General features: G+C 42.9%; 1 protein-coding gene across 9 annotated transcripts in view; it reads right to left on the bottom strand.

Annotated features, from left to right (window-relative positions):
- The window catches only part of PRR11 (proline rich 11), a 242,455-nt gene that overhangs the window by 172,932 nt on the left and 51,131 nt on the right, over positions 1-18,392 (bottom strand). For 5 of the 9 annotated variants that reach the window (XM_085649391.1, XM_085649394.1, XM_085649387.1 and 2 more), the window contains exon 2: positions 2,025-2,137. In XM_085649391.1, coding sequence (XP_085505517.1) covers positions 2,025-2,134 — 110 coding nt within the window. In that variant the 5' untranslated portion in view covers positions 2,135-2,137. Of the gene's footprint in view, positions 1-2,024; positions 2,138-10,287; positions 10,358-10,461; positions 10,691-18,392 lie in introns of those variants that run through there. The other 4 variants (XM_085649385.1, XM_085649392.1, XM_085649390.1 and 1 more) reach the window with 3 other exon arrangements.

Genomic DNA, 18,392 nt, shown 5'->3' with positions numbered 1-18,392 from the left:
CTTCTCATGTGTACTTGTACCGCCTTTTTAGCCCCTGTGTGGGTATAAAAGGACCAGGCTTCTTCTGTTCAGTGTGTTACTTCACTCTACACCGAAGGGTGCTGTGTGAATGTAGTTCCACCTCATGAGGTTTATTAAAATTTGTATTTTCTCTTCCAGTTTCTGTGCCAACTTCTTCCTATTGGTCTGAGGACTCTGTGCAGAGAAGGGCGAACCCCTTGCACTGGTAGGCCTAGCTGAGGTCACCATCAACAGTCTTACACAACCACCAGGGGGAAGGGCACTCTTCCCACTACTTCAGATATATAAATTGTGCAGATAAACAAGTAGAGGAAAATAGTTTTTGCCATAATGTTCGGTCTGTCCCTCTTTCTTCCTCGAATTTCATCTATCATACAGAGTTGGGCTTAAATTATCTGAGCAATCGCATTAGAACTCGATAACCGATGCTGTGGCTATCAGTTGAGAGAATCGAGGAGGCGTCCCTTACTAGAGATATCATCAGTGACTGCCTTGCATGTGATAACGGTAACTCAATCCCGTGGCTACCATATTTAAAGAAACCTCAACAAGAGACCAGGTTGTCTCATGCATTTGCTCAGCCTGCCTTGAGAACCAACTTAAGTAGAAAGCATGCGCCGGAGTTATTACTTGCCCAGGCCAAATACAACAGACTAAAATCAGAAGAGATAAAGGCCACTGTTGCAGTTTATCTTCTCTGGAGTACAGAAAGCCTACCTACCAACTATTTGTTTGATACTAATAAGCGGTGGGTGCGCTGTTAACCTTTCCGCTACAAGGCAGAGACTATTAAGTACATGCTCTGTTTTCCTTTGGGTGTTCGAAGAAACTTGGAATCCATCCCGTGCCCCAGTGATGATAGATCGGGTCAAACAATGATGCATGTAACTTTTTTATGTGGTTTTTATGAGAGATTTAATAAGTTGTTTGTAATTCATTTTATGGAGTCACAGAATTTTAGGCATTGTGGCCAAGCTTTTAAATTATTGCAAAATGTTCGGATGATGAGTCTGCTTTTATGTTAGATCTCGTCTGTGAGCTGCTGTTCGGTCCCTCAGCTCTATGCATCCAGGATAAAGGGTTGCTTTCTTGTCACCTTTATTTTTATAATGGCGTTCTACTGACTTATGTGACTCCCCTATTATCTTAACCTTGCACTGAAGAAATTATGTATGTATTAGTTTATTTTTGTTGCTGTTTTCTGTGTACTTTCATGGTTGCTCTATCAGCCGAATAAAGTTAATTTGAATTGAATTAAATACTGTTTGAAGTGTTGCAGAAATACTTAACACGTGGTCTTTTAAATTAAGCCCGACTAGTCTATGCCAAGCTACCAGAGGGTGAGTACATGTTAATTTAGGGTGTGTATCTGATTTACCCTGACTACGATTGTGAATACCTCTGCCAACCAGAAACCCAATTTCTAACTAGCACCAACCATGTTTTCATTCCTAAATCCAATAGGGAGCAGAGCTGTTATGCTCACCATCATACAGCCTGTGATTGTGATATTACATTACAATAATATTGATTAAGAACAACCTCCAAATGTACGCTTTCTGTATTCCATTTGCTTTTCTCTCTTACCAAGAATTAAGCCACAATAAGCAATGCCAACTGAACTTACACCCAAGTAGAATGCTCCATATCATTTTTACATTTTCTTCTTCTGAAATATATACTTCATTCATTACAGTCATTTATAACCAACCAACAGAAAATGAAACAGGGTTTTTGCAGTGCATTGCTTTATTGCCTTGACCGATGTTTTGTTAAAGTCCAAACTTATAATCACAAAACAGTAGCACATTAACTAAAATTACACAGTATATGCGGTACTAAGGTAGGCAGAATAGACAATTTCTACACTGAGCTGCCTTTTCCTATATTTATAATGGTGTGAACCAAATAAATAATCTTTTAAATTAAAAAATTACCACTAGTACACAGCAAACATGGTTATTAGAAGAAACCTTAAATCAGGATAAAAAGGATTTCTTTACCTTTGAGGTTTGGAAATTTGGAAAACTCTTGTGGAAACATTCCTCTTCCTTCGCGTTTGTAGTCTTGTTCTGCATTTAACTGCTCGGCGTGCTTGTTTAAACTTTACCATTATCTAGAGTGAGAAAACAAAACATTTGCAGTTCTACTCACAAGATCTAAGGAATTCAGAAAACATGTGACCTGAGTTCAGTTTACATGGCAATGGTAATTCTTTAAATAGGAATTTAATTTTCTTACCAAAAAGTTTGTAAGTTCATATTTTTGAGTACCAAGGCCTCTTCAAAGCATTAGTGTGCATCACGATTCAGAGACATTGTGTATGTGGTAAATGGCGGCAAGAAAGCATTCATTTTAGGGTGTTGTCACTCCCCAAGTGATGAGGGTGGATGAGGAGATACGAAAACTAACATACACATCCTTTTTAGAGCATCTTTGTTTATACTCCTGACTTGAGGAGAGAGGATTAGGGGCCTATAATGAAAGTTGTAATTTACACAGTACATTTATCATTCTCTTCAATCACCACTCAAGAAACCATGTGGAGAGAACATTGGGAAGGAAATGAGGAGATAATATCTGAATCCTGCTCCTCACTCACAGACAACTTGCAGCCCACTGTGTTCTTAGGATAAGGAACCCTCTGACATGCCCCAGCTTCACTCCGGAACAGAGGGAGTGCAGAGGGTTCTCCTGCATGCGGACAACTTCATACCATGCAGACAGTACTCTTTTTCTCAGTGCTATTTCCCTTCATTGCTCCTCTCCCTCAACAATCATTTTGTTTTTCCTTTGGCTCATGTAGGTCTCTACACCGTCACACTCCATCAGACTTTGCTTAATCATTTCTAGCTTCTCTTCTTAAAACCCACTTCTCTCGTTTTGTTCTGATCTCATGGTAGCCTCTCACACACTCGCCCTACATAAAACGGTCTCCTCTCAGGAGAACACGAGTGCTTGGTTCTTTCCCTTACATGGTCCTTCTCTATGCTTAACTGGTCATCTTCCTTCTCTATTTAATCGACCCGTCCCTCTATCCAGCTAAGTCACTCTCTTCTTATGGCCATCCATTATTTGCAACTCTTACACTTCTTGACAGCCTTCCCTCATTGTTTCTCTCTTTATCCTTGACTATCCCGAATCACTGCTTTTTTATCTTCTTGCTCTTATTGGATGTCCCTTTTCCTCTGCACCAGGTCCTTTTCAACCCAATTATATATGATAGTTTTGCATGCTTTCATTAATGAACTTACAATCCAATCTGTAGATAACAAGGACTAAGTATATAAAGAGATGTAAAAGATATTGTCTAACCAAGAAACAAAATATTATTGTGCTAACTGGTGCACTGCTGCTATAGTTATAGTTTTAGAAAGTAAATATGACAACAGAATACAGTTTCAAAGTCTCTGATATGAACAACATAACAGACGAATCCATAGTGAAAAGTAAATATGAAAGAAATATAAAGTACATTATTCCCAGCCCATCTTCCATGGAAATGTATTTTAAATAATGAATGCACAAAGTCAACATCTTAATCACATTGCATAGTAATCCTTTACTCAGCAGACAACTGCAAGAAATGTTACAACATGACAATAAATCCTTAAAGTAGAGAGAGATTAACTTGTAGAATAATTGCATTCATAGAACGTATTTATAGATGACCATCTTTATGGACTATTGGATAGTAAATTAATGGGTGACATACCAAATGGAATAAGGAGTAGAATTCTAATCACTGTTCATGTATATCATATATGTAAAAAATATAAGGTCGGTTATTCCCTAAAAGCAAATTGTGCTGTATAAAATGGTGAGTATATGTCACCACTGGGATCACTGATGCTACATATGTATATATTCATTGAAAAAAATAAAGATTAAAGGGACATTATAGTTACAGTGGCGGCTCCTCCACTAAGGTGGAGGAGCATCGCCCCACTGCTCACAGAGCAGTGTAAAAGAAAAAATTAAATGATAATAAAAATAAAATGATAATTTCAGTTATCTTCAGGTTAGAGCACGGCTTGACTCCCCTTCCAGGAGGAGGAGTGGTTGCTGGACTCTTAAGGGTGCTTGACGCTTTGGCCAGCCGTCTGGGCCGGTCACAGTGTCATGCGCACTTTGCATATTCTCCATCCAGGTTGCACTACAGCCTGGGTGGAGAACATGTACAGGCCCCCATTCCATGTCTGAGCACTGAACCAAGGTGCTCCGACCAATCGTTTTGCAGCGTGGTGTTTGGCTCAGGGGAGCCTGGGAATTCCTGGTAGATGAGCGCGAGTGGAGGAGACACAAAGTGGGACGGATGAGAGACGTCGATCAGGTAAGTGACCTTACAAGTCGCCACTGTATAGTTAGGTGCAAATGTCAACTAAAACATACCATTTTAAACTAACAAAACACATGACATTTACTAGTTATAGTTATCTCAAGTAACTATAAGTTGTGCCCTAAAGTAATTTTAACTCGCACCCTCATCATGCACAGTGTTGTCATCAATGGTATAATTTAAAATGATGCAGCTATTTTGATATCACTGAACATGTCATCTGTGAAGTCATAAGCAGTGCACAGGGAGGATACACCCGCAGGATCGTGGAGCCCCCCTCCCCTTTATTCCTCCCCATATGGTCCAGGGGGTCAGGGTACCCCTAACCTGCCCCTTATACTTCATTATCATGATTTTTATTTTCAATTTTCAGGACATGGAGTCAAAGTCCTGAAATGGTGGCTGCAAAACTTATTTCAAAATGCAGCCAGCCAATCAGAGCAAGGCTCCTGCTGGAGCTCTCACTCCCGCGGGAGAGAGACGGCCGATGTTAAAAAAAAAAAAATAATAATATATTTTTTTTAAAACTGGCTGATCACATTGCTCTATTTGTTTTTTTCACACGGCTGCGGGACTCTCGTAAACCTCCACCGAACCCAACCATCCGGATATACAAACTTTCATGGGAGGAGCGGAGGTGGGTGAACTTTTTGTTTCTGAAAGTTTCATGAAGATGTGTGAAACGGGGCCAAAGTTATTAGCCAATCAAATCAAAAATCAACTAATTAGGCCCGGAGTATAACTACAGATTGGTGACTGCCACTCTGTAATATATATATATATATATATATATATATATATATATATATATATATATATATATATATATATATCTCTGAACCACACAACCCCTCCAGTACGAGAGATGTAAGCCCACACAGGTAGGTGAATCCAACGTCCTTTAATTGCAGATAAAATCGAGCGGCATAATGCATTTCAACACAAAGTGCCTTCCTCAGATGCCATTGCTCGTTCCAAAATTCACTGTTCACTTGAAGACATGGAGCGTCCCACTGAAGTCGGTGGCGACACTCCTTCCACCTTTTAAAGGAAGATTTCCCGGACTCGCTGCCTCGAGTTCATTTGCTGCAGAAACACATGTGGAAGTCCTTGCCCCAGTGGGCGGTGTCTGCAGCTCCCTTTGCATTGTGGGTCTTGTAGTGTAGGGGGCTGAATCCACTGACCTTCACCCAACCGATATTACCACCAGCGCACCGGGATCCCTTCTCCTAAATAGGCAGAGGCAACATGATGAAGTCATCACCCAGTTTGCACCGGCCAAGCCATGCGTTGAAAGTTTACGGTGGTTCGGCGTTTTCCCAAGCGCCTTGAGACGTTACACCATTCTGCCACGAACCGCCGAACTCTTGAGGGTGGGGACTCAAGTGCGAGTGGCAACGCACACAACCTCTGAACCACACAACCCCTCCAGTACGAGAGATGTAAGCCCACACAGGTAGGTGAATCCAACGTCCTTTAATTGCAGATAAAATCGAGCGGCATAATGCATTTCAACACAAAGTGCCTTCCTCAGATGCCATTGCTCGTTCCAAAATTCACTGTTCACTTGAAGACATGGAGCGTCCCACTGAAGTCGGTGGCGACACTCCTTCCACCTTTTAAAGGAAGATTTCCCGGACTCGCTGCCTCGAGTTCATTTGCTGCAGAAACACATGTGGAAGTCCTTGCCCCAGTGGGCGGTGTCTGCAGCTCCCTTTGCATTGTGGGTCTTGTAGTGTAGGGGGCTGAATCCACTGACCTTCACCCAACCGATATTACCACCAGCGCACCGGGATCCCTTCTCCTAAATAGGCAGAGGCAACATGATGAAGTCATCACCCAGTTTGCACCGGCCAAGCCATGCGTTGAAAGTTTACGGTGGTTCGGCGTTTTCCCAAGCGCCTTGAGACGTTACACCATTCTGCCACGAACCGCCGAACTCTTGAGGGTGGGGACTCAAGTGCGAGTGGCAACGCACACAACCTCTGAACCACACAACCCCTCCAGTACGAGAGATGTAAGCCCACACAGGTAGGTGAATCCAACGTCCTTTAATTGCAGATAAAATCGAGCGGCATAATGCATTTCAACACAAAGTATATATATATATATATATATATATATATATATATATAAATTCACTGAAAAAACCATAGGTTTCACACGTTATAGTTAGCGGAAATTTTACTGATAAAAAACCAATGAAATTCCCCCGTTATAGTTAGTGAAGGCAACTATAACTCACGCGACCGCAATCCTCTGCTGATGACATATGTGTCATTATGAAAAAAAAATATTTGTAATATATGTATAGCTAAAAATTTATGGAAGAAGACATGGGCAAATGGGCAAATAAGTGTCTAAATACAGTATTAGCATCAGCAGAGGTTTTTTATCAGTAAAATTTCCGCTAACTATAACATGTGTGAAACCTATGGTTTTTTCAGTGAATTTGCAAGGTTTTTTAAATGCTAATTCCTAACTATAACGTGAGTGAAACCTATGGTTTTTTCAGTGAATTTGTACGGTTTTTTAAATGCTAAGTTACTTTACGCCATTCGTGGCGTGCGCGCCCACTTAACGCAGTTCGTTCCGTGCGCGCACGGTGCGCTTCGCGCACCGCGTGCCCACGTTACGCTAGATGGGCCATGTACGCACGATGCGCTTCGCGCACCGTGCGCACATGGAGGACATATGATGCGCTTCGTTGTGAAAGGTAATATTTTAATATTTCACTATGCTAATTAAGACATGCACAAATGGTGCCCTTCGGGCACCATTTGCACATGGGGTGGGGAGAATGTGGATATTTTTTTTTTAAAATAATTTTTATCGTACGCGTACGGTAAGCGTAATCGGCGAAATTATCGAAAAAATGAAAATTCCGTTTTTGGCTTTAGGGGAACTTCGGGGACTCCCTCAACATGGCTAGGTGCTTAGGAGCTGTCTAAACAGCCCCTTTACATGTTTTTGCTCTTTGTTTTTTAACCCCCTCTCAGAGTGCGAGAGAGAAAATGGCGGCCGCCACTTCCTGGTTTCGACCGATTCGAATGTTTACTAAGATCTAACAGCCAATCAGAATCGCGCTCGCGCACGTCACCGTACGCGTACGGTAAGCGTACGGTAAGCGCACCGTAAGCTGGCTCAGATATATATATTGATTTAAAGGCTATTTTCTCAGAATCTACTGAACAGATTTACACCAAACCTACAAAAGGCACTTCCTTGACCTGTAGACTACCTCTCTGCCAAATTTCAAGGAACTCTGTTCAGCCGTTCGGGCTGTAGCTGTGTCTAAAGGTCCTATGGAAAAATGCATTGGAAAAACGCGTTTTGGGACCCCCCTTTTATCTCAGCCCCCGCTTGACGAATCCCCCCGAGACTTTCAGGGTAGGAGCGGAGCGTAGCGCCCCATTAGTTTTGAAAATTTTGCGAGGATTCGTCGACCGGCACCAAAGTTATTCAAAATAGAATGTTGCGGTTTTCCTATGGAAACAGGGTCCTAACTATAACTACCTACTGGCGACCGCCAGTAGGTAATATATATATATATATATATATATATGCGTCTGATTAAGCTAAACAAGAATTCTCTTGTTTATATTCTATTTTTATCTCCTTTACCATTTTGTAAGATAGATTTGTGTGATAGTGCTACACCCTCTGTGGCACCATGGAATTTCATATATTGTGTATACCAAACATTATGGTTTTCCTTGTCTCATGCTTTCTTTGTATGAACATTGATATGTAGTGGCGATGCAGGCCTCAAAAACTCTACTTGCCCACTCGCATTAGTGAGTAAAGTTTTATCAGGTCGAGCTATTTTTTGCACCTACTAGTCCCATCTGGCAGTAAACTTAGTCTGGAAAGGAACAGGTGTTCTGTTCATTCAAAAAGTGAATGAGCAATAAAGATGCCATTAAATCTTGTTTTTATCTTGACACATTTACTGTCTGTTCAAGGAAATTGGTCATATGTCAGTTTGTCTTTTAACTAATTTGTTGCTTGGAAAATTAGGTTTATTTTTCTCTCTCTTACTAGAGTTCGAGGTTTTGTCAAGTGACCTCTCTGACGATGTCAATTATTTTTCTCTAACACATAACATTTAAATAAATAGCCTTTAAATTAATATTAGAAATATTTAAAAATATATTAGGAATTACAAAAGCAAATTCTTTTGTAATTCAGGCATAATTTCAATCCTCAAAGGCCTCTAAATCCAAGCCAAAACTCTGCTCCAAGTGGATGAATCTTTTGCTCTGAGGAGTGGATCATATAGCGGGTCACCTTTAATATTTTCGTAGTCACTAACGTTTCATCATTTTGTAATTAACTAGGTGATGGTATTGCACTATCCACAAATCTGCTGATTCTAAGCATATAAACACCCGGTTGTGAAAGTCAAGGATACAGCTTGAGCTGACTTGGCAATGAAAAAATTAAACGGCTATGTAACCTCTTTTTGTAGACGTTCCTTTTTATAATCTTTTACATCAATAGAACATGGGCTAGTCTATTTAATATGATGTGGTCACATTTTGTTGTAAGTGCTCTTCTTATGACACTTAAACACCAAAACACTTGTTGTGTAAAAGTATTTACTCTCTGCATATTGTTAAACTGTCAATAAACATACTCACCATTCATCTCCACAGGGGCCCCTGAAGAAGGGATCTTCTTCCCGAAATGCATAGGACATGCAACACAACTTTCTTTGTAAAGAGAATCGATTGATGGCGTATAAGAAAATGTGCACCAGTCCTTTTGTGAAAAATAGTCGTTTTTGTTCGAGCTTATAAATATGAATGTATGATTTATTCAATTTTGTTTACAACTTAAGTATTTGTGAAGTAGGAAAAACACTAATCAATAAACAAAGGTGTAATGGATTTCAAATATTGAGTTCATAGTAAATATTATGATATAAAAATTGTTAAAGCTAGTTGAATGTATTTGTATGATGTGCGGCAGGCAACAAGTGACGCTGTACACTTGCTATACATACAGGTGTTATTGACTTTGACACTGGCGTCAAAGAAGGGTCCGAACTACCTGGTAACAGCACCTTAGCCATTTTGACTTCATCTTAGGCAGTGGGGCAAGAGGCAGTGAAGATGCAGCATCGGGCGGTGTTGGAGTTGGAGCTACAGGAGTCACCAAGCCACTGGACTGAAGTCCCACTTGGGAAGTCCACCTGAGGGTTGAGTATCCAGCCTCACTAGCTGGAAGGCCTCAACCTGCATAGGGGGTATACAAAGGACCAGGGAACTACGATCTTACTTTGTTTGGGAGCCTGATATTGAAGGAGAAATATGCTTCGGGGAACAATGTCGAGACTCTAAATGTACCTGAGATAGGTTCAGTTCCTCAGGGAAGCACAGGGATTCCCCTTCCTATGGCGCTTGTGTTTTTGTGTGAAAAGATCAGTTATATGAATGTTCCCTGGAATGTGACAAGCCTTTAGTAGAGGAAATTCAATTTTGGAGACTGCATTAGCCATAATAGCTTGGAGTCCTGCTCCCCGATGGCCTAGGAGGCACAAGACAAGAGTCACAGCTTATGGACATAACGGCCTGACCCAGACACCAAATACAATCGCCTGGGGGTTCGAAAGAGACATCTTCATGCAGCACCACCTGCAAGACTCGGAACATTTGACCTGGTCCCTCTGGACCAGCTGTGAAATTTGTTAGTGAGACACTGACAGAGACCCTCTGAACGCGTCCACGAGGCGTGTAAAAATCATGCACTCACACCTGCGTGCCAAATGACTTGTAACATCACATACAAATGTAGTGTTGAAGCAGGTTTCAGGGACTGTTTATAGCCTGGAAGGAATATTCTGAAAATGTTATCAATTACAATCACAATTCCATTGTCTGTGCCCTGAAATGTGTGACTCAAGTAATGAAGCCTTTGCATACCTTTCAAACTGAGCCACCTGTTTTCTGATTCTCTGAACAACTAGCCCGATAGTCCCGGTGAGTTTCTTCCCTATGATCAGAAATGGAATATCAAGATCAAGTAGATTTCCCCCTTAGAGCCCAGAAAATCATGACGACACTGAGAACTTGGAGATAAAAAGCCTTTATGCTTACCCACAGGAGTGACTCTTCCCTGTGTTCAGATATTGGAAGCAGAGTGATCCCAATGTAATTTCCCTGCGCATCAGAGTCAGAAAGGGCTAAGCTTCCATCCAAGCAATCAGTCCAGCAAGAGTATGAACCCGAATCATCACTACTTGCTGCTCCAAACAGGGTATCAGATAGAGAGCCGTTCCTTCTTTCATCACCATAGGTTAAGGGAGTCAAAAGGGGACAGTCTTCTCTTCCTCTAAACAAACAAGAATGTGAAAACCATGTAACAGAGTGTGGGGTATTATGGTAGTGCTATACGTTTCCTGCAGGTAGTCTACTACATTCAAATGAGATGATATTACAATCTATATACCTTTGTTCAAAAATCTGTTAATGCGTTCAAACTGTACAGTGGCAGAAGGACATTACCAAGGCACCTTTTCCTTCTATATCTAACAAACGTTTAAGAACGTCACCATTTTATCATAAACTAATTGTGATTGGTTTTCAGAAACATGAGTTTTAGCAACCCTATGCAAGCTAAACACTCCCTTTGAGAACGTTTTACTACATCAGTAGGGGTTGCTTATGAATGATTAATACTCCCACTTAGAAATGTAATCAGTCAAAACAACAAAATACACAATGTACAGTGCCATATCATTATATGATCCAGCAGAATCTACAGGCACATTTACCCAGGGTCTATCCAGGAACTTAATAAAAGACATTAGCTCCTTAAGGACTTTCCAATGCTGGTCTGAGAGAAGATTTTCCTTACACTGGTTGACATATTCATGCCCATCCATATCCAGAGATGGCCACCAATTGCGTTTTCCAATAACTTTCTTTGTGGTTGCAGCTCTTGGATGACCGCAATGAGCAATCCTGATGAAATTCTCTCTCAAAACCATTGGTGGTATCAACAAACCATTTCTACAATTTTTCCCTCAACCGAAGATACTACTGCGAGTGCAGAGGAACTCGGCGGGATACACAGCAGAAACCAAGGTGGTGACGAGGTGCTGGGGCAGATACCTGAAGCGTGTGGGCGCAGCACCCCTTACTCTCTAGACCTACCCATAACAATGCTTCACTGCCTCCCACAGGGAGAGCACTGGGCAGGACTAGAGGACTGGGAAGAGACAGGTCTGAAAGTGATGGGAAACCTATACCGATAATCGGTAATGCTCTCTTTCGAAGAGCTGTGAGTGGAATTTGACTTGGCTGGGGCCCAGTTCCTTAAGCATATAGCGCTCACGAGGAGGATAGAGAAACACTGGGGTACGGGCAGTGCAGAGCCCCGAGCACTTGCAGGATGCAGATCTGTTACATTGTCGGCGGGAACGATCAAAACGGTATCCTGCCTCTACAAAGCAATTAAGCGGGACATGCAAAGAACGCTGGATCACCTACGAAAACAATAGGAGGAGGACCTGGAGAAAGAGATCCGGGAGAAAGACTGGGACATGATAGTGGAAAGAACCCTGAAGGTGTCCAGGAACGAACAGTTCAAACTAATAAACTACTACGTACTCCACAGAGCATATCTCACCTCGTCCCGCATAAGGTGGAATTTTGGAGTAGACTCGCAGCATGCCCCATGTGCAGTGAGAGAGAAGCCCAAATACTGCACATTTTGGGATTGCCCTATCTTGCATGCATTCTGGGAAGAGAAACAACGCACAATAGGAGACGTCATAGACAAGGAGCCACGGCAAACCCCAGACCACTACCTACTAGGATGATTCCCACACACGGTTAAAAACAAAACGACTGGGAAATTTCAGGACCTCGCTTATGTCCTAGGCAAGCGAGAGATAGCTAGGAACTGGAAAACACCAAGGGGGCCATGGGTGGGCACATGGAAAAAGGGATTAGAAAAATGGTCGTAAGGAAGGAAGACTCTTACTCAGAGACGCTAGGCAGGGAATAGGGACAATAGACCAGGCGAGGGCATGGGAACACCTACTAGTAGGTGAAGTAGCAGCTGACAGGCAGGGATCCAGTAGAGCAGAATCCCAGCAACTGAGAGCACAGAACCAAGAGGAGGGAGGAGGCAAACAAGCGGGTCAGGGATAGATCGGCTTCCTCTGCATCCTGAATCAAGACAAGACCCATAATGACCTAGCGACACCTAGCGGCACATCTACCTAGAATCGACAGCAACTCAAGGGAAGTGTGGGGGGTGGTGGGAGGGAGAGAGTTTAGTTCTTTAGCAGTAAGATTAGATGCACCAGAGAGTAAGGACATAACAATGTATGTATAATGTTACTGTGATTTATGTAAGAAGAGACTGTTTTGAAAACCCAATAAAATGGGGTTTAAAAAACACATTTGTCCCTCAACAGTTAACTTCGCCGAGACTGGTCTAAAACCGGATCAGTATTCCCAGCAAGAGGGCAACCAGTGACAAAATGTTTTTTCACACATTCCAATTTTTCATCTGTATCAAATACATCCAACCACTGTCTTACTGTCACTGAGCCATCACTGTTCATAACAGAATCAGACTCGTTTCCGAACAACACGTTATCTGAGGTAATTATTTTACTACGGCGTGGTTTCACTACTTCCGCATCACAACCCTTAACTCGCATGCCATTCTGACCCGCACACTCACGGAGCTTCCATGCCGTATTCATCTTCTGCTGTATCTTTCTGCTACTTTCACTATCCCTTCACCTAACGTTCCGAACCGCGATTGTTGCATTGTCGGCCCTGACTATAATTGTGCAACTTTACTAATTCTGGTCATTACGACTTAAATCTCTTCTATTACCCACATTGTAGATTATCTTATAGATTTAGAAATGTCTCCATTTTCATGTTAAACTTTTGTATATTCTGCTAGTTGCACTGTCTCTCCACGATGTAGATTACCGGACAGATTTGAATTGTCTTTATTCCGTATATACATGTATTTTCTTTTCTCTCTTCAGCGATACTCTTTCTCCGCTTATCATTTCGAATTGTCTTGGATGCACTGCTTGCTACTTCGTCACTGTGTGACTCTGCTATTTTCGGCATTTACGGCAAAACTGTTTTCAAATACTCATTTTGTTTCCTATCTTGTAAAACCCAACAGGTCACTATTTCGTGTAACTACATGCGTATCTGACCCACACCTCATTCTTTTTCCTTCTACCTTTTTATTCTATTACTCACCTGAGTATTTACTTAAAACAATCACGTTGCATTGTTTGTGTGTTTTTTACTTTTATACTAATTCCATATATATGGTTCTCTTCTCTCTTCCCCATCTTATCCCCTTTTGTTTATTTATGTTGCTCTTTGTGTATGTTTTATAAGGCAATTTTATTCGGGCACTATAATTGTTTGTCCTGATGATGATCAGATATCCTCTTGATAAGGATCGAAACGCCGTCGACACAGTTGTCAGCCTTACACAAATTATTTATTGTATATAATTTTCTGTGAAGGTGACCCCTTGTATACCAGTTGTTTCGCTATCAAAGTATCTACTAATAGAAACAACCGTTAAACTGCCTGAGCCTTTTTGTACTTCACTGTTTATTTGATATGCAAGTCCTTGGATACGGGCTTGTATCCCACTTTTATTTGACTTACATCCGATGTATTATTGCTGAAATATCATTTATTAAAGATGCCCTGTCCGGCTGGACACTGGCACAAATATAGCACTGATTGAGGCTATAGTCATTGTATTTAAATATTCTTTATTTCTTTTGATGAGCCAGAGTTGTTCCAACATCAAACTATGCTCTTCCATGAAATGCCCCCTTAGTGTTGCTGTTGACTCCATATACTCATCCCACTTTATGGACTGACCTGTGGGCACGTTCGTTTGTACGAGACGGTCGAATATTTCCTATCCATCATCTCCAAATAAATCAAACTTTTTTTTTTATTCCGCTGAAAGCGATTTGTAATTGCGATTCTCATATTACTGAAGAAAATGAGTTTTTACTAGGTTCTATTAATTTCCTTACATTCCTCCATTCCTTGCCATCTTGTGACAAAACCCTGCCTACAGCCTCCATTTCTGCTGACGCTCAAAACTATCGCATACCCAAGTCCCCCTGTTCTTTGCAGTTAGCCAATTCATCAACAGAAAGCCATGAGACACCTACGCCCTGTGTAAACAAGCTTCTTTTTCATCTTCTGCTTCCTGCTTGGTAAACATCCTTGACACCTTGATCATGTTATCTGGACAATGGTCTGACTGACCGAGCCTTGATCAAGCTGATTGAACAATGGTCTGAATGCCGAGCCTTGATCAGGTCATCAACTACAAACACCGCCTTGATCAGGTTATCAACTGCAAACACCGCCCTCATTGAACAATGGACTGAATGCCAAAAGAGTGGAGTAAAAATGTATATAAGGCTTGTTCGCTGTGGAGTAAAGCAGCAGCCTCCTGGGTTTTGTCTCTGACTAGCTTGGGACTCTGTTCCATAGCCCGGGCTATTGTAATAAAGGTGGTTCTCTCTGCAGACTAAGGTTTCCGGGTCCACTTTATTATATAAGGAAGGTAAGAGTAGACTCCGGTGATTCCTGCACCGCCAAGCCCCCACTCCTCCTTGAGGTGGGCTTTTCTTGGTTCTACAAATGGCACCTGAAGAAGGACACCACAGAGACGTAGGTCAGGCCCGGTGGTCGTGAAGAGGCCCGTGGTGGAGGTCCTACAGCGGTACCCTACCCGAGGGACCATTTTGAGTACGGTAGACCAGAAGTGTTGCATACGGTCTTCCCCATCAGATCTGGGCCACCTGACTGCGTCCCGTTGGTGTCCCCTTAAGTGCGGTCTTTGTCTGGATCTGGACTCGTGCCTAAGTCTGCAGAAGAGAACAACATTTTCGGGTAAGGGTGGACTGATCATCCACCACTTGTGCTCTGTTTTCTGTATGTATTGACTTTTGCAAAAGCCAAGCCAGTGAGGCAAGTGTTTTTCTCCCACTGTTGTCTGCCTGAAGTAAAAATATGCCAGTCAGTAGTAAGTTCCGAAAGTTATGTTGTTGCGTATGTACAGAGGACTCCCTTCTGGAGGCAGCCTGCCCGCTTCCTCCAGAAGGAACTCCAAGTTATGAAATGTATGTTAAATATGGGCCATCTGCTATCATGTTTTCTTCCTTATGGGTAAAATATACGAAACAAAGCAATGTTGAATTACAGTGGCCACAGTTTGGCTCATTTGATCTCCAGGCCCTTTCGAGCCTGGAGGAGCAGCTGCTCCGCAAATGGTCTCGCCAAGCCATGTTTGACACCACCGCGTTGTGGAGGAAAGAAATAGATCAAAGAATGAGAAAAAAGCAAGCGTTTAATAAAAAGAAAGAGAGGATGACTATGGCTGATCATGCGAAAGCGCATTTAGAAAATAAGGTTCAGGAAGGGGTTGAAATGGCAGATAGGCATCATAGGGCTAAGGTGACAAAATGTTACCCCGCTCGTTCTCCCAGGGACCTTGAGATTGAAGGAGAAGAGGGGGACTCATTGCTGAATGCTATTCTTGAAGGTCCACCTCCTGCCCATGCTCCGGCTCCTATGTATCCCGCTCTTCCTCAAAATGTTCCTAACGCTCCACCCCCACGAGTGGTGGTTCAGGCTGCCTCACCCATTTTACCACTGCCTGATCCTTTGACTCCCGTCATCCTGCCAGCACCCCTCCCTCCAACAGTTCATACCGCCCCACCTATTGACCCAACCCCGACCATACATTCCCGTCTGCTTGATAATCAGTCTATTGGTACCCCTATTGATGACCCTTATGCCACTCCGGACCGAACAAGATGGTCCTCTCTTATGCCCAATACCCTGTTTGGATTCTTCTGTACCCCTAGATAGGAGCCTTTGAGGTCTGCTGAACTCGCTGGGGTAGTGAAAGGGACGCTATGCGAAAACAATGTGCACTTAGGATAAATAATGGTAATATTCATGGCGTTAAAGATATCTGGCCGACGTTTAGACAATGGACGGCCATACAACAAACAGACATGGCCGAGTATATGTGCACACTTATAATGAAAAGATATGAAGCATTGTTCATAGATACTCCCGGGGATTGATTGATTTAAAACTAACTATTGCCAAGGGTCATGTTCAGGGAGATGATATGCATGAAACCCTTGTTACCATGATTGCGTTCAGAGACACAACGGCTTTTCCGCCACCTCCGAATGACAAAGCCATGCCTATGAGAGAGACAGCTCCCGTCTTTATCCCGGCAGTGCTCCCCAATAACCATGGTGTTGGAGCAGCTCCAGCCCACTGGCGTAGGATGTGGGTGCATGTCCCATGGAAAAGAGCGGATGTTCTTCAATTGAAATCCCAATTACCAGACCCCCGTAAGAATCCAGCTCTTTACTATCAGGAATTAGGTCAGATTGTTTCCTCTGGTGTCCTTACCTTAGAGGATATTGACTTATTGTTCGGATCAGTAGTACCACCCGACATATGGGACAAAATACGCCATGCCAACCATAATGTCGCTTTGCATGGTGACTGGACCGACTTTGAGAGGATGGAGAATGACAGAGAGGGAGGGACTAAGCCTGATCCGGCTATTCTGGCTCTCCCAGGCCATCTGTTGCAACTCATGAAGACCCTTTTGCCCGAAATAGCTGTTAATTGGGATAAGATAAATGCATGTAAACAACGTAAGGAGGAGTCTGTTACTGATTTTTTCATCCGCTTCGAAACTGAGTATAAAAGTCACAGTGGATTGGACCCTAGAGCCCCTGGCTCGGGTTCAGTGTTTATTGATAAATTTGGATCCAATTTATTACCGGATCTCTCGGCCCGCCTTAAGAAGGTTAAGAGTACGTGGTCAGCTCAGACTATGGCAGGCATCCTTGCCATGGCCCAATATCATGAGAATAGAGAGAATGAAGATAAAGACAAAGAGGTTAGGAAGAACAAGAACCTTAAAATTAAAGTTTTGTTACAACAAGCTTATCCACCCCGGGGACAAAATGCTAGAGGCCAAGGTCCGCCTTCGGACCAGTTCCAGAGGCTGCCCCAGCGCCCCCTTCAGTCTCCTTTACAGAAGTCCATCAGTTTGGCAGGTCCCTTTGATAAAGACCAGTGTGCCTACTGTAAGGCTTATGGCCACTGGGTTAGTGAATGCCCGGTATTAGCCCAGAATATTCAGTCAGGAAAAACTAGGCCCGAACCCAAAGTGAAGGAAATATGGGACCTCCTAGGCAGAGGCGTGCACCAGATCCTAATGTTCGACTCCGTATGGGTCCGCCCCAGGGTACAGTTAACAGATTTGACAACGGGTATGAGGCCAGTAGGACCTACTTTAACGATGACTATGATGAGACCGATGAGACAGGTTTCTACCAGCCATAGGAAAGCCAGGAAAGGGGTAATGTAAGAGTGCCGATTCCTGTGGATCAGCGAGGTCCTTATGTCCAGATGTCAGTTGCAGGGGATAAAAAGAAGTTTCTCCTAGACACTGGGGCTACTAGATCCTCTGTTGCCCACACCTTGATACCGGAGGCACCCCTTTCTGGCTCGCTCAATGTCTCCGTGGGTCTTTCTGGGGTCCCTGTCACCAACCCCGTCTCCAAGCCTCTCCTGCTGGATCTCGGTCCAGCTCATATGGATGCTCCTTTGATTCTCACGACTGGATGTAGTGAAAAATTGCTGTGTATGGATTTGTTAAAGGCTTTACATGCTACCATTTCTTGTAGTCCTGATGGCGTGTCCCTTACCATATCACCAGATTCCTTCGCCACTATGTTCCTCTTTGGACCCCTCCCTCCCGTTCTGCAGGCCTTACCCTCATCACTTTGGGCCACTTCTGACACTGATGTAGGACTTCGACATTTCTCCGCACACGGTCCGTATCCAGCAAGGTGCTCAACTGCCCCGGCTTCGCCAGTATCGCCTTCCCCAGGAAGGTGAGGCTGCCCTATTATCTATAATATCAGATCTCGTGAAGACGGGAGTAGTTGAGGAGACAC

This window comes from Triturus cristatus, chromosome 3_2 (assembly GCF_964204655.1).
Source record: "Triturus cristatus chromosome 3_2, aTriCri1.1, whole genome shotgun sequence".
Lineage (NCBI taxonomy): Eukaryota > Metazoa > Chordata > Amphibia > Caudata > Salamandridae > Triturus > Triturus cristatus.
This window is presented reverse-complemented; position numbering and strand designations above follow the sequence as displayed.